The sequence below is a fragment of the Schistocerca cancellata genome, chromosome 7 (assembly GCF_023864275.1).
Source record: "Schistocerca cancellata isolate TAMUIC-IGC-003103 chromosome 7, iqSchCanc2.1, whole genome shotgun sequence".
Classification (NCBI taxonomy): domain Eukaryota; kingdom Metazoa; phylum Arthropoda; class Insecta; order Orthoptera; family Acrididae; genus Schistocerca; species Schistocerca cancellata.
The window spans coordinates 543,058,927-543,082,127 of NC_064632.1; the positions used below are offsets into that span (position 1 = coordinate 543,058,927).

Consider the following 23,201-nt stretch of genomic DNA (forward strand, 5'->3'; position numbering starts at 1 on the left):
TGTTAATCTACAACTCTAAGCGTGCAAGTGGCATTTCCATCGTCTAACCTAACGGCATAAGATAAACACGCCACGATAAGACCACGAGACATATTGCTGACACTCGCCTACTTCGTTAGACCGACAAGTCAAATAATCTGATGGTGTGTGTAGTGAAGGTCTTACAGTATGCACACCACACACACATTTCGTGGTCGAACACGACAGGACGGTGTTCTTACTAATTCATCCTACTCTAAGGACGTAGTCAGGCTGCAACCCCTTTGTACGTTATCACACCACTTTCGAGCGTAGCGCTACGGCAATTTTTGCTCTAGCATACTGGGTGGAACCACATTCATTTCATAAAAATTAGCGCTATAAAATTTACTTCACACGAAACAAATCACGAATTTTTCCGAAATATGTAGGCCTAGTACAAACTCGATCGCCTATAAAGGAAGTAATTTGCTGTGTACAACAATGGCTAACTGGCGTACCCGAATGTATCACTACGCAGTACGAAACTGGTCATAAGCCACCAACTTCTTCCACAATAATATCTAATGAGATCGGTATACATGCGACAGAATGCGTTACAAATGTGTTCCAAAACGCCGTGCATAAAAACGAAATGATACCGAAACTCTGTAGTCGGATTCTGCTGGTGATAGAAAAGCAGGATGAAGTGTTGTGGATAGCCCTTGGGCTATGGACCACTTATATACCCAAAAGAAGTATAGTCTTTGTGTCAAAATATATATATATATATATACATATATATATATATTACACACTTCCTGTTGCATAGGCAAATGGAGCAATTCGTTTATTCCTTTTTCCATTTGATGTGATCTACGCTTCGCCTTAAGGGGCTCACGGAGGCACCACTTAATTTATGGGCAGTTGCTGAGGATACCCGAAAAAAGCGTTTTTCAACATTTTTTCGCCGTCAGCATCAGCTATCTAAACAACTAAGTGCAGCAAATTGATCACTTTTAACGATATATCCTCTAAGCAATTATCTACACTACTGTCCATTAAAATTGCTACACCAAGAAGAAATGCAGTTGATAAACGGGTATTCATTGGACAAATATATTATACTAGAACTGACATGTGATTACATTTTCACGCAATTTGGGTGCATAGATCCTGAGAAATCAGTACCCAGAACAACCACCTCTGGCCGTAATAACGGCCTTGATACGCCTGGGTATTTAGTCAAACAGATCTTGGATGGCGTGTAAAGGTACAGCTGCCCATGCACCTTCAACACGATACCACAGTTCATCAAGAGTAGTGACTGGCGTATAGTGAGGAGCCAGTTGCTCGGCCACCAGTGACCAGAAGTTTTCAATTGGTGCGAGATCTGGAGAATGTGCTGGCCAGGGCAGCAGTCGAACATTTGTGTATCCAGAACTGCAACATGCGGTCGTACATTATCCTCCTGAAATGTAGGGTTTCGCAGGGATCGAATGAATGGCAGAGCCACGGGTCGTAACACATCTGAAATGTAACGTCCACTGTTCAAAGTGCCGTCAATGCGAACAAGAGGTGACCGAGACGTGTAACCAATGGCACCCCATACCATCACGCCGGGTGATACGCCAGCGGTGACGAATACACTCTTCCAATGTGCGTTCACCGCGATGACGCCAAACACGGATGCGACCATCGTGATGCTGTAAACAGAACCTGGATTCATCCGAAAAAGTGACGTTTTGCCATTCGTGCACCCAAGTTCGTCGTTGAGTACATCATCACAGGTGCTCCTGTCTGTGATGCAGCGTCAAGGGTAATTGCAGCGATGGTCTCCAAGCTTATTGCCCATGCTCCTGAAAACATCGTCGAACAGTACGTGCAGATGGTTGTTGTCTTGTAAACGTCCCCATCTGTTGACTCAGGGATCGAGACGTGGCTGCACGATCCGTTACAGCCATGCGGATAAGATGCCTGTCATCTTGACTGCTAGTGATACGAGGCCGTTGGGATCCAGCACGGCGTTCCGTACTACCCTCCTGAAGCCACCGATTCCATATTCTGCTAACAGTCATTGGATCTCGACTAACGCGAGCAGCAATGTCGCGATACGGTAAACCGCTATCGCGATAGGCTACAATCCGACCTTTATCACAGTCGGTAACGTGATAGTACGCTTTTCTCCTCCTCACACGAGCCATCACAACAACGTTTCACCGGGAAACGCCTGTGAAATGCTGTTTGTGTGTGAGAAATCGGTTGGATACTTTCCTCATGTCAGCACGTTGTAAGTGTCGCCACCGTCGCCAACCTTGTGTGAATGCTCGGAAAAGCTAATCATCTGCATATCACAGCATCTTCTTCCTGTTGCTTAAATTTCGCGTCGGTAGCACGTCATCTTCGTGGTGTAGCAATTTTAGTGGCCAATAGTGTATAACTGCCATCTTCCCGTTATCAAAAATCTTTATCCATTATAGATAAACTCTCCAAAAACATGGATTCTGGGTGCCAAAACAAAGACTCTGATCCCAAGACGGTTACGCACAACAAATGTCTGAAATTTTTGCATCATATTCATAAGATCCCGATCCCGAACAATCCTAAGATTTTTGTTGATACCTTTATCCGTTTCCGAGATACAGTGGTTCAAAATTATCCTACTTGCAAACGTAAAATTCGAACGTACAATTCAGTGTGAGGCGATAACGTATCTTACAAAGTGACGGAGAAATATTTTGTAGAATATCACCATTATCATCGTAAGTACTGAGGCGCATTAACAATTTTTGTGCACGTAAAATCTGGTCTGACGTGTAAAATTAGTTTTGCGTCATTTTAGTTTCACATAAGTAAACAATCAAAATTTTATTAACCCATAAAGTTCTTTTCATATGCGTGAGAAGCTATGCTTTAGCGGGAAAAAGAATGGGACGAGCGGAAAGGTGCTCTTATCGAAGAACAAAACAAACAAATACGCTCCTGCTTAAGAAAATTTCATTTCCACATACATGTTAAACCACGCTCTAGAAAAAAAAACTTCTGGAAAAAACCGTCTAACATTTAAGTTTGTGCTCGACGACAACACATTTCTCTTTTCTTTCCAGAAACGCTTTTCTTGCTCTGCCACTATGCATTTCATATCCTCTTTGCTTCAGCAATCAGCACTCTCTTCGCTGTGGAAACAGCAATCTATTTATTTTAGTGCCTCCTTTCCTAATCAAATTCCGTCAGCATTGTCTGACATAATCCGATTACGCTCCAGTATTCTTCTTTTCGTTTTGTCGGCGTTTATTTTGTGAATTCTGTTCGAAACACTATCCATTCCGTTCAAATAATCCTCCAAGTATTTTGCCGTGTCTGACATAACTACAATGTCATCTGCAAACCTCAAAGTTTCTGTTTCTTCTACCTGAAGTTTAACTCCTTTCTCAAAATTTCTCCTTGATTTCCTTTACTACTCGCTCTACGTACAGACTGAGTAACGCGGGGATAGGTAGCAGCCCTGTTTCACTGCCTTCTCGACCAGTGCCTTCATTCTACGTCCTTCGGCGTTATGACTACACTCTGGTTCCTTTGAAAGTTGCAGTCTTTCGTTTCCTGAACAGCTACCATAAATGTGGCTTTGCCTTTCTAAAATAAGTCCTGAGATCAGTATTGCTTAGTGTGTTTCTATTTCTCTCCGGAACGGAAACTTAAATTCTCCTATGAAATTAAAATTATATATTAATACCTTCAGCTGCTGACGGGCGTCGATGTATATCAACGGGGACAGGTGATAATGTGTGCCCCGACCGGGACTCGAACCTGGGATCGCCTGCTTACATGCAGACGCTCTATCCACCTTTTTTTTTTTTTTTTAATCTGATTTTGTTCTGTATTGTTCGTTGTCTTTGTTCGTAGCGGACGTCCGATGACACTCGTTCAGGTTGTTCGTTGATCCGTTTACTCAGTTTTTTTTTATTACAGAGGGTAGCTAAACCCTCTGACCGAACACGTTGAGCTACCGTGCTGGCTATCCACCGGGGGCACAGAGTATAGTGCAACTGCAGGGATTATCTCGCGCACGCCTCTCGCGAGACCCACATTCTCACCTTACACGAGTGTGTCCACACACTACATTCTTAGTGTCCCTACGCAACACACCCATTACTCGTGATAGACATTCTTAGCAAGTCCCGTAAGAGTTCGGTAATATGTGTGCATCTGCACAGAAGAAGAAGGTCATGGCTGGTATTGCCAGCACTGTATACTTATATGAATCATTGATGACCTGCACCCGTCTACAACGGAATTAGAATTATATATTAATACCTTCAGCTGCTGAGGGGCTTTGAGATATATGCCGTGTCTGACATAACTACAACGTGATATGCAAACCTCGAAGATTTTATTTCTTCTACCTGAAGTTTAACTCCTTTCTCAAAATTTCTTCTTGATTTTCTTTACTGCTCGCTCTAGGTACAGACTACGTCAGCAGCTGAAGGTATTAATAAATAATTCTAATTTCGTTCTAGATGGCTGCAAGTCATCAGTTATGTCTGTTCTTTCGGACATGTCCGAAAGAATAGACACCATGTCCATATAAGTATATATTCTCCTATGACGGTCTGTATCAGTTTCTCCATCGTTCTGAAAATAATTTGTGTCGGTGTTTTGCAAGCAATAACTTACTGAATTTACGGTTCGGCAACAACCATACCTGTCAGTGCCCGCTTTCTTTAGAACTGGAATAATTACATTCTTCTTGAAGTCAAAGGGTACTTTGCGTGTCTCACATATCATGCACTCCAGTTCGAGTGCAGTCTTACTTTCTCTAAGACCTCAATAATACTGATGAAATGTCCACTCGAAGTGCCGTGTTTCGCCTTTTCGCATTATCATATCAACCATCACATCAACTACTCCATCTTCTCATTGCATAATATTGCTTTCAATTTTTTTCGTTTTTTAAAGTCATTTTATACGTTCTTTCCGTCTCCCATGAAAGAAATATCTTATCAAGAACTAAAGGCAACAGTAGGGATTAGGAGACAGAGCAGGACAAGTTTAGCTGTAACCTACCTATTGACGGATTTTTATTTACTGATAATATGCCATGACTCATCAGTGTAATGTCTCTTGCAGCGGTCTCTCCGCGATATTTTCAGAAATTTTATAAATTATATAACTCAGTACATATCTCGAAATATCTGTTCTTATCTTACTGATTATCAATGCAAAGTAGTTTCAAGCCCAATTATTCCTTGGAGCGTCCATTTACTCCATGGAATAGCTTCTCTGCTATCTATGTTTTCTCTTAGGAAAAAAGAATAGGGGACTTCTTGCCGATTAGTCGTGAAAGAAGGATGTATATGTTTGTATTGTTGAGCTAGTTGTCATCTTGATGAGATTCTGTATGAGAAGGAATTTAATACATGAACTAAACTAAAGTAAGTGTGTTCGCGTATTATTTAACTGATTGTTATTGACAGTGTCTGCTTACTACGCTGTGTTGCACGGGATCAGTGGGGAACGTCTGATTTACACTGGACGAACCTGCCGTTTGTATGCTCAAGATATCCAGTTACTTCAAATAAATAGGCTAACACGGTCTTACCAGCAGATCTCCGGTCTTCCCCATGTGATCACCGAAAGTTAATAATTATTACAAATGTTTCCAGGAGATCGACTGACAATTTTCGTCGCACCGAGACTTCGAAATTGCTTCACTGCCTTATGGAATTTAAGTTAAGCTCAATTTAATCAGGATAGAACAGTATTGAACTGTGTGAATGTGATAAACCTGCTTTGTCAACGAAAATTCCCTTAATATACGCATGTTTTTACTATCCTGATCAGTGAAGCTAAATCAGGCCGGTGTGAGAGAGGTTTTTAAATTTTAGATCCCACACAAAAGATATTAAAACAGGCATCCAGCAAAAGAAAAGAGCTAATTCGTGGAAACAGACAGAACGTTTACGAAAAGACGAATGGGACACACAAAGTAGTACTATAGGCAGTTACTTCTCCTTTTGGTCAGTGCGAGGTTACGCCCAGAAGGCAGTGCTATGTCCTTCTCCGTCCACTTCTACTTAACGGAATAAATTGTTCATGGCCTTGTTTGGAACACGGCTGGTAGCCTCTGCATTATATTCTGGAATTGCATAGGCCAACCTGGCGACTGCGTCGACCACTCCTAGTTAATCGTCTCCACTCACGACCGTGAAGTAGCCTTAATGGACGTACGTGCTGACTGTGATGGGTGGCAGAACCTTCTATGCAGCATTCCTGTACACGAGAGGCTCTGTAGACTGAGGCACGCTTAGTGTTCACTCAGGATCGGAATATAATGTCCCATTCGTCAGGCGCGTCAGAGGGCACTTTGTTCTACCTCCGTAGGTTCTCGTCGTCGAGAGGAAATACGGTTGGAATTTTGCGTCCGTTCTACAATGTGGTTACTATAGACGCATCATAGATCTGGCGGGTAAAGGTGTCAGCTAGCCTAACTTTACAATAAGGAGAGAAACGTTTGAAATGTTTACAACAGGTGGCACCTCACTCTTTCGGGTATTTGTCAGAAATCATGTTGCACCACCACCAGCTGCTGCGAAAACCTCTACTATTGCTATCTGTTTCGGCTGTTGCATGACATCATCAGGCACAAGTAGTTTGTCAATAACAGAACATGTGTGACGTCCGTCTCAGTCCACATAATGTCAAAAACATGAACTGGACAACAGAACTCAATACACAGTATTTAAAGATTGTTCAGAAGAGCAGTACCAGTAAATCCCCCATCCCTGATTACTAAAAGCACCAATTTCCCTTGCATAAAACAACTAGATTTGACGCAGCTCAATTTTTAGGCTGACATATTTCGTGAAACTATGTGTCGTACAATGATATAATTTTGCAGGTAGATGTAGTAGTAAATGCGGGTAGCGTCTGCAAAATGTGTAGCAAATGGAGCTAGAAGAGAAAAAGTAATAAATTAAAACGTTGTACCAGATGCTGAAATCTTACTATGTGAACAGCGAAAATGTGGTAAGAAAAGAACTCTTTTTCCTTCGATTATTTCGTGGGGGAAATCGAGGAGTAGAAGTTTTATAGAGGTGTGAAATTGAGGCACATATAATTAGTTCGAAGACGCTAAGTGCTGTCATTCTCAAATCGTGGAGTATGGGTAAACTGTGCTCAGTGTGTGTGTGTGTGTGTGTGTGTGTGTGTGTGTGTGTTTTACACTGTCTCAAGGTGTATGCACAGTTTCTAACTTCAATACCTGACTTATCTTACTTCAAAGGTTTAACGCTATAAGTGATAAACCCTTAAAGTAAGATGACACCTCTTAGTAAATTGGTTATTATAGCTTTCTGAAAGATTAAAATTCGGTTAATAATTCTATCAAATACTGAAAATCAGTTTTTTCTCCATGGAAGCCGTTAGATAGGCTACCTGAACTGGAACTGGGTGACCTAGTAATCTTCTCAGGCATTTAGGGACATCACTTCCAAAGTACAAACTTGTGGGTTTGTCTGTTGTTGCGGCAATGCCAATTATGAAAACAATGTCGGCTTAGGTGTCGTGGTTCAGAAATTTAACAATAAACAATTGTCTCCACAGATTACATTACCAAGACAATGGATCTTCTGATCAATGTTTAAACTTTTTGTGTTGAGTTCCGGTGTCCAGATCGTGTTTTTGACGTAACGTAGATTGGGATGGAACGTCATGTGTCTATCCACACAGATGCTGTGTTAAAGAAGCCCTTGTGGCTGATGATGTTCAATAACAACACAAAGTGGTTTCAATAGTGAAGATAAACCTTGATTTTCTAGAAGTATTTGAGACACATTTATGCACGATCTGCAGAATAGAATATGCAGCTGATTTCACTTCAATGTAATTGTTGTTTTATTTAGCGACAATGTTATTCATAATGATGGAGCGCTCAGTTTTCTGCATAGGAAGCCTAGGTTGGTATTAAGCCATTTTCCTGAGCGATCTTTAGAACACCAAGGTATAGAGAAGGGCTTCTGAGTCATGTGGACAGTAGAAGAGCTGCATTGTAAGAAATGCACCTGCGAAATTACGTCGTAAATCTTCTCTACACAGCCCAGTCGTTGCCCGATAAAAACAAGGGTGCGAGTTCGAGTCACAGGCCTGCACAACATTTTACCTGTCAAGAAGCTTCACAACAGTGTTGATTCAACAGCAAAGAGGTAAGGAATGACATTTTTCTGCGAGATCTTCGTATCTTTATGACAATTATGTCCCTGCAGGGCATATGAGAGATAGGAGATGATGTAAGTCACTCAGTAAATTTCTTGCTTGAAGTTCATATTCTATCAACTTATTCTGCTTCTACAACGAGTTTTGGAAAGACGCGAGGAAAAGCGAAGAAAATTTCATTGTAGTTAATATTGGTGAACAGGTGCTCAGCGGATCGACACATAATTTTGACCTGACTAACGCATGTTCATTATTTTACATTTGCAGTATCACAGTAACTGACGTTGTCTGCTAATCAACATTTTTTTAAACCTTTTCTGTTTCGTGAGGTTTCATTCCGGCAGCCTGTCGTCAGATTTCTTTTGCTTTGGCTGATTTTTTTTCCTCTAGTGATACGGTATTGACTTTGATAGTTTGTAGACTTCCTATCTGTAGCATAAGAATTACACTAGTTAGACTTTTGTGTATAGGCTTCAGCTGTCGAAACGCATCTCCCCTGTCGCGCTTTGGATGTTTACAACGGAGTCCCCATCATTACCGTTGTCTCCACCATCACTGCGACATCTGCGGAGATAAGGGCCAGGTTATTATGTTTTTAGAACCTACATCTACCTACATAGATATTCCGCAAGCCACCGTATGGTGCATGGCGGATCGTAGCCTGTACCACTGCTTGTTGTTTCCTTTCCTGTTCCACTCACAAATAGAGCGAGGAAAGGCGACTGTATATATGCCTCCGTATGAGCCGTAGCTTCTTCTACACTCCTGGAAATTGAAATAAGAACACCATGAATTCATTGTCCCAGGAAGGGGAAACTTTATTGACACATTCCTGGGGTCAGATACATCACATGATCACACTGACAGAACCACAGGCACATAGACACAGGCAACAGAGCATGCACAATGTCGGCACTAGTACAGTGTATATCCACCTGTCGCAGCAATGCAGGCTGCTATTCTCCCATGGAGACGAACGTAGAGATGCTGGATGTAGTCCTGTGGAACGGCTTGCCATGCCATTTCCAACTGGCGCCTCAGATGGACCAGCGTTCGTGCTGGACGTGCAGACCGCGTGAGACGACGCTTCATCCAGTCCCAAACATGCTCAATGGGGGACAGATCCGGAGATCTTGCTGGCCAGGGTAGTTGACTTACACCTTCTAGAGCACGTTGGGTGACACGGGATACATGCGGACGTGCATTGTCCTGTTGGAACAGCAAGTTCCCTTGCCGGTCTAGGAATGGTAGAACGATGGGTTCGATGACGGTTTGGATGTACCGTGCACTATTCAGTGTCCCCTCGACGATCACCAGTGGTGTACGGCCAGTGTAGGAGATCGCTCCCCACACCATGATGCCGGGTGTTGGCCCTGTGTGCCTCGGTCGTATGCAGTCTTCATTGTGGCGCTCACCTGCACGGCGCCAAACACGCATACGACCATCATTGGCACCAAGGCAGAAGCGACTCTCATCGCTGAAGACGACACGTCTTCATTCGTCCCTCCATTCACGCCTGTCGCGACACCACTGGAGCCGGGCTGCACGATGTTGGGGTGTGAGCGGAAGACGGCCTAACGGTGTGCGGGACCGTAGCCCAGCTTCATGGAGACGGTTGCGAATGGTCTTCTCCGATACCCCAGGAGCAACAGTGTCCCTAATTTGCTGGGAAGTGGCGGTGCGGTCCCCTACGGCACTGCGTAGGATCCTACGGTCTTGGCGTGCATCCGTGCGTCGCTGCGGTCCGGTCCCAGGTCGACGGGCACGTGCACCTTCCGCCGACCACTGTCGACAACATCGATGTACTGTGGAGACCTCACGCCCCACGTGTTGAGCAATTCGGCGGTACGTCCACCTGGCCTCCCGCATGCCCACTATACGCCCTCGCTCAAAGTCCGTCAACTGCACATACGGTTCACGTCCACGCTGTCGCGGCATGCTACCAGTGTTAAAGACTGCGATGGAGCTCCGTATGCCACGGCAAACTGGCTGACACTGACGGCGGCGGTGCACAAATGCTGCGCAGCTAGCGCCATTCGACGGCCAACACCGCGGTTCCTGGTGTGTCCGCTGTGCCGTGCGTGTGATCATTGCTTGTACAGCCCTCTCGCAGTGTCCGGAGCAAGTATGGTGGGTCTGACACACCGGTATCAATGTGTTCTTTTTTCCATTTCCAGGAGTGTATCTTATCTTCGTGGTCCTTACGCGCAGTGTATATTGGCGGCAGTAGAATCGTTCCGCACTCAGCTTGAAATGCCCCTTCTCTAAATTTCTCAATAACGTTTCTCGAAAAGATCATCTCCTTTCCTCCATGGATTCCAATCTGAGTTCATAAAGCATCTTCGTAACACTTACGTGTTGTTCGAACCTTCCGCTAACAAAACTAGCAGCTCGCCTCTGAATTGCTTCGATGTCTTCCTTCAGTCCGACTTGGTATGGCTCCAAGTCTAACACGTCTCACGAAAAGGTCGCACCACCATCTTATATGCGGTCTCCTTTACAGCTGAACTACTCTTCCCTAAAATTTTCCCTAATAACCGAAGTCGACCACAGTTTTCATACGCTCCTTCCACCTCATATCGCTCTGCAGCGTTAGACCGTTTATTTAAGCGAGATGACTGTGTCAAGCAGGACTTTAGTAATACTGCATCCGAACATTACAGGTTTGATCTCCCTACTCATCCGCATTAACTTACATTTTTGCACATTTAGGGCTAGCTGTCATTCATCAGACCGACTGGAAATTTTGTCTAAGTCGTCTTGTATCTTCCTAGAGTCACTCAACTTCGACACCTTGCCGTACACCGCGGCCTCATCAGCAAACAACCGCAGATTGCTGCGCACGCGGTCCGCCAAATCATTTGTGTATATAGAAAACAACAGCGGTCCTATCACAGTTCCCTGGGGCACTCCTGACGATACCCTCGTCTCTGGTGAACACTCGCCGTCGAGGACAACATACTGGGTGCTATTATTTAATAAGTCTTCGAGCCACTCATATCTGTGAACATACGCTTGTCGTACCTTCGATAACAGTCTGCAATGGGCCACCGTGTAAAGTGCTTTCCGGAATCTAGAATCTGGCTATTATTTTCCATTCATATTTCTCCGCATGGGAGACAACGGGAAGCTGAGTTCTGCACGAGCGATGCTCTCTAAAACCATGCTAACTGATGGACATAAGCTTCCCAGTCTCAACAAAGTCTATTATATTCGAACTGACAATATGTTCAAGGATTCTGTAGCAAAGAGAAGCTAGGGATATCGCGTGTCCGTATTTTTTACCCTTCCTATTTACTGGAGTCACCTGCGTGTTTATTTTCCCAATCGTTTGAGACTTTGTGCTCGGCGAGAGATTCACGATGAATGCAACCTATGCAAGGTGCCAATGCCGTAGACTACTCTTTGTAAAATCGGACGGGGATTCCATCCGGACTTGGTTATCTAGTTGCTTTCAAAGCTTTGAGTTGTTTCTCTACGCCACGGATGCTTTTCGTATGTCGTCCATATAGGGGCCTGTCGGACGTTCAAACGCTGGTATGTTTGTACCATTCTCCTGTGTGAACGGTTTCTCGATCGTGAAATCTAAAACTCCAGCTTTCGTTTTGTTATCTTCATTTTGTTACCTTCACCTGCCACACCAAACTGGTCAACAAAGGACTGAATGGAGGCCTTAGACCCGCTTAGCGATTTTACCTATAACCAACACTTTCACCGAGCGAGGTGGCGCAGTGGTTAGCATACTGGACGGGTATTCGGGAGGACGACGGTTCAATCCCGCGTCCGGCCATCCTGATTTAGGTTTTCCGTGATTTCCCTAAATCGCTCCAGGCAAATGCCGGGACGGTTCTTTTGAAAGAGCACGGCCGACATCCTGCCCCATCCTTCCCTAATCTGATGAGATCGATGACCTCGCTGTCTGGTCTCCTTCACCCAAACAACCCCAACCAACCTCCAGAACTTTATCGAGTTCCCTGCCAGATATCTTGCTAACGTGTGATGGTGGTAGTTGTTGTACGGTTAGCGCACAGAACAGGCAAAGCCTAATACGAGGGCTATCCACAAAGTACATTACGTTTTCGTTTGTGTCCGTTGGGGGCGGGGCTAGCGCGGCCATCTTGGTGTCATGACATTCCGCCGCTCAGTCGGCATCCTGCCGTGCTAGTGAGAGGTTCGTGCTGCACTCCGTTGAGTTACTGTGACAGTTTGAAATGTCAGCGATAATTGAAAATGCCGCGAAGTGTGAAGTGCGTGCCGTAATAAGGTTTCTGACTGCAAAAAACTGTACACCGATAGAAATCTATCGGCAGCTTTGTGAAGTGTATGGGGACAACACAATCACTGAAGGTGGGGTGCGTCAATGGGTCATAAAATTTAAAAATGGCCGAACTAACGTTCACGACGAAGAGCGAAGTGGAAGACTCAGCATAGTGACTGCCGAACTTGTCGAAAAAGTCGATGCCGCGGTCCGTGAAAACCGTAATTTCACGATAACGGAACTCTCTATGAGTTTTCCACAAATTTCACGAAGTTTGTTGCACGAAATAATTACCGAAAAGCTTGGTTACCACAAGTTTTGTGCAAGATGGATACCAAAAATCTTGACAGAGATTCACAAAAATCAGCGAACGGCTGCAGCGTTAACGTTTTTGGACAATTACGAGAAAGATGGCGACTCATTACTCGATCGCATCGTTACTGGTGACGAAACATGGGTTAAGCATGTGAACTGCGAGACAAAATTTCAGTCAATGCAGTTGGGGCACACAAATTCCCCACAAAAACCCAAGAAATGCAATGCAGACAATGTCGGCAAGGAAGGTGATGGCGACTGTCTTTTGGGACAGAAAAGGTGTGATTTTTGTGGATTTCCTGGAAAGAGGCACTACAATAAACTCTCAAAGATATTTCCAAACTCTGCACAGCCTCAGAAGAGCAATACAAAACAAGCACAGGGGAAAGTTGGGCTCTAAGATCTTCCTGATTCACGACAACGCCCGGGCCCACACGGCAAATGTCACTCGTGAAGTTCTCGAATCTTTTAAGTGGGAGTTGTTTCCTCATCCGCCGTACAGTCCCGACCTGGCACCGCGCGACTTCCTCTTATTCCCAGCAATGAAGAAGTGGTTGACTATGCAGCGTTTTGATGACGACGCACAGCTTCAAGAAGAGGTAACCACGTGGTTGAAGGCGCAAGCGGCCGAATTTTACGACGAAGGAATTTCCGAGCTCCTCCATCGCTACGATAAGTGCCTTAATTTAAATGGCAACTATGTAAAAAAGTAGCGTTTAAGTGTGGCTTTGATCTGTATATAATAAGAAAAATTTTCCAATACTTTATTTATTTTTAATTCCAAAACGTAATGTACTTTGTGCATAGTCCTCGTATGTGCAGAACACGACGATGAAGAAAGTGAAAGAGGAGCGTGTGGCTGAGGGGACTTGTCTGTTTACACACCTGCGCCTGTTCTCCGGCGGCTGCAGCCGCGACGTGTGCAGCGGCAGCGCCATGTCCCGCGGCATCTGGGCGTCCAGCTTGTCCTCGCACCGGCACTCGGTGTGGTTGTAGAAGGTCAGCTTCTCCACCACGTAGCCCGCGCCGGAGCCCAGCGTCGTCGACTGGAAGCACACCACACAGAGGAGGGTCAAAACACACTGCTCACCCAGCCAGCATTTTTTTAGAAATTTTAGAAAAATAATGTACAGGCAGCTTCTCAACCATCTGACCACAAATAACACATTATCAAGAACACAGTTTGGATTTCTGAAGGGTTCTGATATCGAAAAGACTATTTACACCTACAGTGAGAATGCACGTAATTCATTAAACCACAAGTTACAAGCAGCAGGTATTTTTTGCGATTTGTCAAAGGCATTCGATTGTGTGAACCACAACATCCTTTTAAATAGAATGAGATTTTCAATCTGCAGCGGAGTGTGCGCCGATATGAAACTTGCTGGCAGATTAAAACTGTGTGCCGGGCCGAGACTCGAACACGGGACCTTTGCCTTTTGCGGGCAAGTGCTCTACCAACTGAGCTACCCAAGCACGAGTCACGCCCCGTCCTCACAGCTTTACTTCTGCCAGTACCTGCCTTGGTAGAGCACTTGCCCGCGAAAGGCAAAGGTCCCGAGTTCGAGTCTCGGTCCGGCACACAGTTTTAATCTGCCAGGAAGTTACATATCGGCGCACACTCCGCTGCAGAGTGAAAATCTCACTCTGGAAACATCCCCCAGGCTGTGGCTAAGCCACATCTCTGCAATATCCTTTCTTTCAGGAGTGTTAGTTCTGCAAGGTTCGCAGGAGAGCTTCTGTAAAGTTTGGAAGGTAGGAGACGAGGTACTGGCAGAAGTAAAGCTGTGAGGACGGGGCGTGACTCGTGCTTGGGTAGCTCAGTTGGTAGAGCACTTGCCCACGAAAGGCAAAGATCCCGAGTTCGAGTCTCGGTCCAGCACACAGTTAAATCTGCCAGGAAGTTTCATCCTTTTAAATAAATTAGAATTCAATGGATCCACGGGTAATGCTGCAAAATGGTTCAAGTTATACCTCGCTAACAGGAAACAAAGGGTGTCAGTGCAAGGAACTAGTGAATTACGTCATCAGTCATCACCAGAATGGGATGAAATTACATGTGGTGTCCCACAAGGATCCATCTTAGGGCCAGTGCTTTCTCTTGTGTACATTAATGATCTCTCATCAGTTACACTGCCAGAAGCAGACTTCGTTTTGTTTGCAGATGACACAAATATTGCAATAAATAGTCGAGTGTACTTCTAGAAAGATCTGCTAATGATATTTTCATGGATATTAATAAATGGTTTAAAGTCAACTCACTGACATTAAACTTCGAAAAGACTCACTATATGCAAATTCAGAACCTGTGTGAGGTTTCCACCCAGCATCTGCATAAAGTATGAAGAAGAGCAGATAGAAGAGGTTGACAGTCTTAAATTCCTGGGATTACAACTTGACAATAAATTCAGTTGGGAGGAGCACACCATAGACCTGGAGAAACGCCTTAACAAATCTGTATTTGCAAATCGAGTGTTAGCAGACATAGGCGACATAAAAATGAGAAAGCCTGCATACTTTGCCCACTTTCATTCCATAATGTCATATAGTACAATATTTTGAGGTAACTCTTCAAGTCAAACAAAAGTTTCCAGAGACCAAAAGCGTATAATATGCATTATTTGTGGAGTAAATTCACGGACGTCCTGTAGAAATCTCTTCAAAGAACTGGGTATACTAACTACTGCCTCTGAGTATATTTATTCCTTAATGAAATTTGTCCTAAATAATATATCTCTTCTTCCAACAAACAGCACAGTTCATACATACAATACCAGGAACAAAAATGATCTGCCCAAGGACTCAAAAGCACTTACGTTAGTTCAAAAAGGGGTCCACTACTCAGGAACTCTCACCTTCAATAATTTGACAGCAAACATAAAAAATTTAGTTACAAATAAAGATCAGTTAAAAAGGAGCTTGAAAGACATACTAGTGGCCAACTCCTTCTACTCCAAAACAAATGATGTATTATATATATTCAAACTATTAGTATAGTTATTTCAGCTTAAAAAAAAGAGATGTTCCACATCCACGAGGATCTCCTCAACATGGATCTATGGAACAAAAAACTAATCTAATCTAATCACATCAAATGGGCGATTCTGCAGCAGGTGCAGTCGGTATGAGCAATACTCTACTAGACGTGAGCATATGAGCGTACGTGGTGCGACAATAAAGTAATGAGACTGATTTTCTTTGCAAGATGTGGCAACCCTGCAGGCTTGCGTAGGCACAATATCTTTGACCTTGGTCTATAAGCTGCTTCTAGTCCAAGCAGCACATCGATGCAACTACTCAGTCTTGAGTTGTGCTGTAATAAGTTAACACGTGTTTGTGTCTCTCGTCACGTAAATGGAACCGCATAATATTGCGCAATGGTGTGCCATTTCTTTTTGGGTGAAAACGCGAAGAAAACTTACAGTAAACGTCAGAAGGCCTTTGCAGATGATGTTATGTCAAGAGCTCAAGTTTTTCGTTGACATAAAATGTTTAGTGAAGGCAGAACGAATGTTGAAGATGAAGACCGCAGTGGACGACCGTCAACCTCACGGACGGATGTCAACTTGACCAGGGTGCATGAACAAGTACGATCTGATCGAAGATTATCCGTGAAAATGATTGCAGAAGAACTGAACATCAGTCGAGAAACGGTTCGTCTAATAATAACTGAAGTTCTTGGTATTAGAAAGATTTGTGCAAAAATGGTCCCCAAAAATCTCACACCACAACAGGGAGAAACACGGAAAAATGTGGCCTCCGATCTGTTAGAGCAAACGGAAATCAATCCAGATTTGTTTAGCAGTATTAGCACTGGTGGTGAAAGTTGGTTTTTTCAGTTCGATCCAGAGACAAAACGCCAAAGTTCGCAACGGTGCTCAAAGGGATCACCCAGACCAATAAAAAGCCCGCATGTCAAAGTCGAAAGTGAAATGCATGCTTGCGTGCTTCTTTGATTCCAAGGGAATTGTTCACAACGAGTGGGTGCCTCCTGGACAAACAGTTAAGCAATATTACTACAAAGAAATTTTAGAATGACTTCGTAAAAGAATTCTTCGTGTCCGTGCCAACATTGCTGATAATTGGATTCTGCATCACGATAATGCGCCATCCCATACTGCTCTGTCAGTGCAGCAATTTTTAACCTCAAAACAAATTTCAGTACTACCACAGCCACCTTATTCACCAGGTATCGCTCTGTACGACTTTTTTCTATTTCCAAGAGTCAAAACGGCGGTCAAGGTACACAATTTTCAAACAACACAAGGTGTCAAAAAAGCTGTGACGAGGGTCTTGGAGAATATTACAGAAAATGAGTTCCAGAAATGTTACCATTAGTGGCAGAAGCGCTGAAAAAAGTGTGTGCAATCAGAAGGGAACCAGTTTGAAGGAGACAACACTAAACTTGACTAAAACGGTAAGCAACTTTTTTTTCACATCAGTCTCATTATTGTCACATATCGTATTTCGTCACTCTAACAAGGTATTAAGGTTGAGGCTTCTTACAGAGAGATGGTGTCACACATCCAGAAGAATTTTTGTTAACGTACGAATGCTGGGTTGAACAACATAATGCTTCTATGTTTACAAATACTCTGCCTTGAGCAGAAAATACTTTTTTTTCTTCACCTGTGTGTCAGTAACATCAGTGGATTTTCCTTTGCTGTCGAACAACCAAGAAATGGTACCTGAGAAATTATATAGTTTGGGATTGAGCTTATGACATTCAAAACGTTCGAGAAAAGTAACTACTATAGTAACATAACAATGTACTGTCACCGAACTTTATACGATGCTAAATTGAAAAATAGAAAGCCTGTTGTAAATCGATCAAGAAAACCAATGACATCCTGTGTAAATGTAATGGAGGAGACAAAAATATTGACAGTCCCCTCATAACCTGTGGTAATTTAACGAAATAGAAGGACGCTTTAGGGAAACGAGGAATATGACCCATTAATAAATCGTAAACTAACAACTGATTTTTACAACCTTTGTAAATCGATAAGATCCTCAGTTGTGTGACAGTTCTCTGGATGTAATAACTTAATACATATCTTGAATAACTTTGTTGTATGCATGAATGCCAACATATTTGCAGTTCATACAATCACTGGCATTTATTGGATTGTATCACTTAAGGAAATTGCACACATGTGTCCTTCCACCCTAAATGAAACTAAAATAAATATCTGTTTCTGCAGATGTAAATGTGAGACTTTGATGCAGAACGCAAGTCATGATATATTCTAATTTTGTATTTTAAAAATTAAGGAATATGATGTACCTGTGTGATTTGTATTAATTGTAAGTTTTACGTACAACATTTTAAGTTAGTCTTCTAACATGTAATACTACAATGTAACGGAATATGTTGAATAAATAAATAAATAATACTTGGTAACACATAATTTTGGAATGATATGGTAATTAAGTTTCAGCTGCTGAATTAAATTTATTCTGTACTGGTTTATCCTCCACTGCCCCCTGTTACCATCTTCAGATACAAAAGCTGAAATCCATATCTGTGTATAATTTGTACACCATTGTCACATGCTGGTTGTAATCAATTAGTAAGCTTCAGTATGTACAATAACAATATACAGAATGTACTGTACACAACCATATAATGCAGTACAATTAGTATACTACTGTTGCAAACGTGAAACTTAGTAGTATATTGTAATCTACCTTTGACTATGCTTTAGTACTGACACACAAAAGTGAATTTCAAATTTAGTACCCTAGCACGGTCATGTAGACTGTTTTTGGAACCCTTATTTAGTATATATCACTACAGACAGCGAAAGAATTCCAAAATACAGTGTTAGGATTGTAAGGGGTAGGTATAAGTTTAAACAAAAATGCTCTGGAAATGAAGTGAGAATACGTTGAAGGAAGACAACGTAGTTGTTGCTGAAGCGTTTTGGGCAGACACTTATTTATTCTGATGTGGAGCATACACGATATGTATACATGATTAATGTTAACATTAATGGACAGATTTTTAGTCCTATTCATGCACCTACACTTAAAAGCTACCTTTTTTGTTTTTGTTTTTGTTTTTTTGTTTTGTTTTGTTTTGTAGGCTACTAATTTTTAAAAAGAAATTCGTCAACGCAGTAGAAGGAATTGTCCAGGAGAAATGATTTTAGGTTAAATTTAAAACTTGTTATGCTATCTGTTAGACATTTTATATTATTGGGGCATATTATAAAATGAAGAGATCCTCGCTTTGAAGGGAACTGCACAACCAATCTGCTGACACCATTGTGTTTCGCGCGTGGAGGCATGAGAATAAAAATATGAGAGATTAGGGCACATACAGAGGGTAATTGTTCCTTCGCTCAGCACGCGAACAAATAGGACATAAAATCGATTCTATTAGTTCGATGTAACGTCAGGCATACACGCTACAGTCGCTTGCGTATATAAAGTGTCGATTGACGCCGGTACTGAATGAAGCTGTTTAACCGAGTAGCTGGACCTGTTAGTTAGAACACCATTCTTGCAATTTGTCACAGCTTTGGAGCACCTGTTATAGGACATGATAATCATATTGCTTTTGATGTTGTTGTCTGTATTCTGCACTACAGCTGCTGTTTTATGGCCTCTCTGCAACTGATAAGAATGTCTCTAAGGTAGGGGCATGAAAATATTTTAACCCTACAGTAAAATCTTGTGCTGCCTACTCGCGGAAAGGAGGACATCCTGGTTCGAGTCTTGTTCCTGTCACAGATTTTCAGTTGTCACCTCCAGCGGTTGTGTAACGTTCGGCTGCAAAAGTTCCGGAGAATACTGCGGACGAGTTCCACCATGAGCCGGGTAGCCAGTTAGTTTCGGGGTGATTATAGCCACTGTGTATCTGCCACTCACCTCCTCGGCGGTAGAAGCGCCGGTAGCACACCACCTCTCCCCTCCACCACTCCCTCCCCCTTCCATACAAAGTTTTGGAGGGGCGCGGGCCCCCCCACAGAGCAGCAACAATTACCCAGTCACGAGCGGGCGCATCTCAATTACCCCCAACAGCAGCAAGAGTGACGTAAACACCGCTACTCCAGGGCTACGCTGAAAAGGGAAGCACCGACCCCACACACTGTTGTGTGGTCACACCTCCTGCGTGCAGTGTAAGGACACGGTGTAGGCTGTTAAGCACTACACTACAAATCGTGACCACGGCCTGGGTCGTCCCTGCATTTCTAACTTAATTTAAAGATTTCGTAACTGGTACCGCACAAAAAAAAAAAAGGTTCAACTGGCTCTGAGCACTATGAGACTTAACATCTGTGGTCATCAGTCGCCTAGAGCTTAGAACTACTTAAACCTAACTAACCTAAGGACATCACACACATCCATGCCCGAGGCAGGATTCGAACCTGCGACCGTAGCAGTCGCGCGGTTCCGGACTGAGCGCCTAGAACCGCGAGACCACCGCGGCCGGCGTACCGCACACAGCTGATAAGCACAATTTCCTACAGTTACTAGACTATACAATGTCTGAAAACATTGTCACATATTGCTGCAGTTGGTAGTATTGTAGAAAACTTGAAAAAACAGTTCTGGTAATTACACGCATCGAAAAAAGTTCCATGAGTTCCGGAACCAGAACAGAAAACAGGAGTAGAGATCAACGTAAACATCATTTCCGCCATTTTTATTGCACGTGAAAAACCACACCTTGCATGTTGTACTACCATACAGCGAGACCTTCAGAGGTGGTGGTTCAGATTGCTGGCACTGGAAACTCTAATACCCAGTAGCACATCCACTTGCATTGATACTTGACTGTATCTGTCGTGGCATACTATCCACAAGTTCATCAAGGCACTGTTGGTCCAGATTGTCCCACTCCTCAACGGCTATTCCCTCAGAATGGTTGGTGGGTCACGTCGTCCGTGAACAGCCCTTTTCAATCTATCCCCTGCGTATGCGATAGGGTTCATGTCTGGAGAACATGCTGGCCACTCTAATCGAGTGACGTCGTTATCCTGAAGGAAGTAATTCACAAGATATGCACCATCGGGGTGCAAATTGTCATCCATGAAGACGAATGCCTCCCAATATGCTACCGATAAGGTTGCACTATCGGTCGGAGGATGGCATTCACGTATCGTACAGCCGTTACGGCGCCTTCCGTGACCACCAGCGGCGTACGTCGGCCCCACATAGTGCCACCCCAAAACAGCAGGGAACCTCCACCTTGCTGCACTCGCTGGACAGTGTGTCTAAGGCGTTCAGCCTGAACGGGTTGCCCCCAAACGCGTCTCCGACGATCGTCTGGTTGGAGGCATATGCGACACTCAACGGTGAAGAGAACGTGATGCTATTCCTGAGCGGTCCATTCTGCATGTTGTTTGGCTCATCTGTACCGCTCTGCATGGTGTCGTGGTTGCAAAGATGGACGTCGGGAATGAAGTTGGACATCGTGCAGCTTATTGTCCACAGTTTGAGTCGTAACTCGACGTGCTGTGGCTGCACGAAAAGCATTATTCAACATGGTGGCGTTGCTGTCAGGTTTCCTCCGGTCCATAATCCGTAGGTAGTGGTCATCCACTGCAGTAGAAGCCCTTGGGACGCATGAGCGAGGCATTTCATCGACAGTTTCTGCCTCTGTATCACCTTCATGTCCGAACAACATTGCTTTGGTTCACTCCGAGATGCCTGAAAACCTCCCTTGTTGAAAGCCCTTCCTGGCACAAAGTAACAATGCGGACATGATTGATCCACGGTATTGACCAGCCACGCATGGTTGAACTACAGACAACGAGCCATGTACCTCTTTCCTGGTGGAATGGCTGGAACTGATTGGCTGTGGGACCCCCTCCGTCTAATAGGCGCTGCCCATGCATGGTTGTTTACATCTTTGAGCTGGTTTAGTGACAACTCTGAACAGTCAAAGGGACTGTGTCTGTGATACAATACCCACAGTCAACGACTGTCTTCAGGAGTTCTGGGAACCGGGTGATGCAAAACTTTTTTTGATATGTGTATATGTCCAGAAACAAATATATTTCGAGTTATGGGACGTTGAAGACACTTTGTTCACTGGCTGCTTTTTATTTACAGATATCCCATGATTTACAAGAGGCAGCGTAGAAAATTACAACAATATACACCTTAAGGCATACGCACATCGTTGAGCAGCCATTCACCTTCAGGTGGAACTTCATGATCACTTCAGTAACGATGTATGGGCAGGAAGAGTTGGTGACAGACAGATAAGGACCGTGCACTTTACAAAATAGATTAACAGGTGCTGCGTATCAGTCATTTCTGACCGACGAATTTCCATCGCTATTGGAAAACGTTGGCCTTGCAAGAAGACAGTGTTTTACGCGCGACTGGGCAAATGCCTATTTTCTGCGTACTGGGCGTCACCCACTGCAGCGTTTCGTAGGTGACGGATTGGTCGTGGAACCTGATGCTGTTGTATTTCTGGCGACGAGCACATTTAAAACCAACGGCGTGTGCTCTACCTACCGACAACGTGAGTACGTTACAGGAGCGTGTGATCAATGCAAGTGACGGAATCTGAGTACATCCAGGTCTACTCGTACATGCGCCATCGCTCGGAAAGAAAGGCTGAAGAATTTGTCACGACACGTGGTAACTAAATGCAACACTGCCTATACTAGTGTCTACTTCTACGTGGGATGAGAGGATGGAGTGGCCCATATCTTAACAGATATAGTTTCCAGACATTTGGAATTTATCTGCTAGATTTGACCAATGCTGCCTCTAGGAGGAATATGAGACATATTTTTAAAAAAGTAAAATTATTTACGCACAGCGGCGCACGTCGCGTTACTGGCTATTAACATTCTGTGAAGACAAAGAACGTAGGATAGGGTTCAAAATGGTTCAAATGGCTCTGAGCACTATGGGACTTAACTTCTGAGGTCATCAGTCCCCTAGAACTTAGAACTACTTGAACCTAACAAACCTAAGGACATCACACACATCCATGCCCGAGCCAGGATTCGAACCTGCGACCGTAGCGGTCGCGCGGTTCCAGACTGTAGCGCCTAGAACCGCTCGGTCACTTCGGCCGGCTAGGATAGTGATATGCACATATGTACATCAACGTAGTGTCGCGTACACTAGGCATAAAAGGGCAGTGCATTGGCGGGGCTGTCGTTTTTACTCACGTGATTCATATGAAGAGGTTTCCAATGTGATTGTGGACCCACGACAGGAATTAACAGACATTGAACGCGCAATGGTAGTTGGAGCATGGCACATATTCCATTTCGGAACTCGTTAGGAAATTAGTACTTAAAGATCCGCAGTATCAAGAGTGCGCCGAGAATACCGAATTTCAGTCGTTACCTCTCACCACGGCCTACGCAGTGGCCGATGGTCTTCACTTAACGACTGAGAGCAGCTGCGTTTGCATGCTAACATACAAGCAACACTGCGCGAAATAACCGCAGTTACCAATGTGGGATGTATGACGAAC

At 43.8% G+C, this 23,201-nt stretch overlaps 1 protein-coding gene across 1 annotated transcript in view; it reads right to left on the bottom strand.

Annotated features, from left to right (window-relative positions):
* The window catches only part of LOC126092161 (uncharacterized), a 1,357,798-nt gene that overhangs the window by 47,880 nt on the left and 1,286,717 nt on the right, over positions 1-23,201 (bottom strand). The window contains exon 4 of the mRNA XM_049907632.1: positions 13,628-13,788. Within this exon, the coding sequence (XP_049763589.1) occupies positions 13,628-13,788 (161 nt within the window). The remainder of the gene's footprint in view (positions 1-13,627; positions 13,789-23,201) is intronic.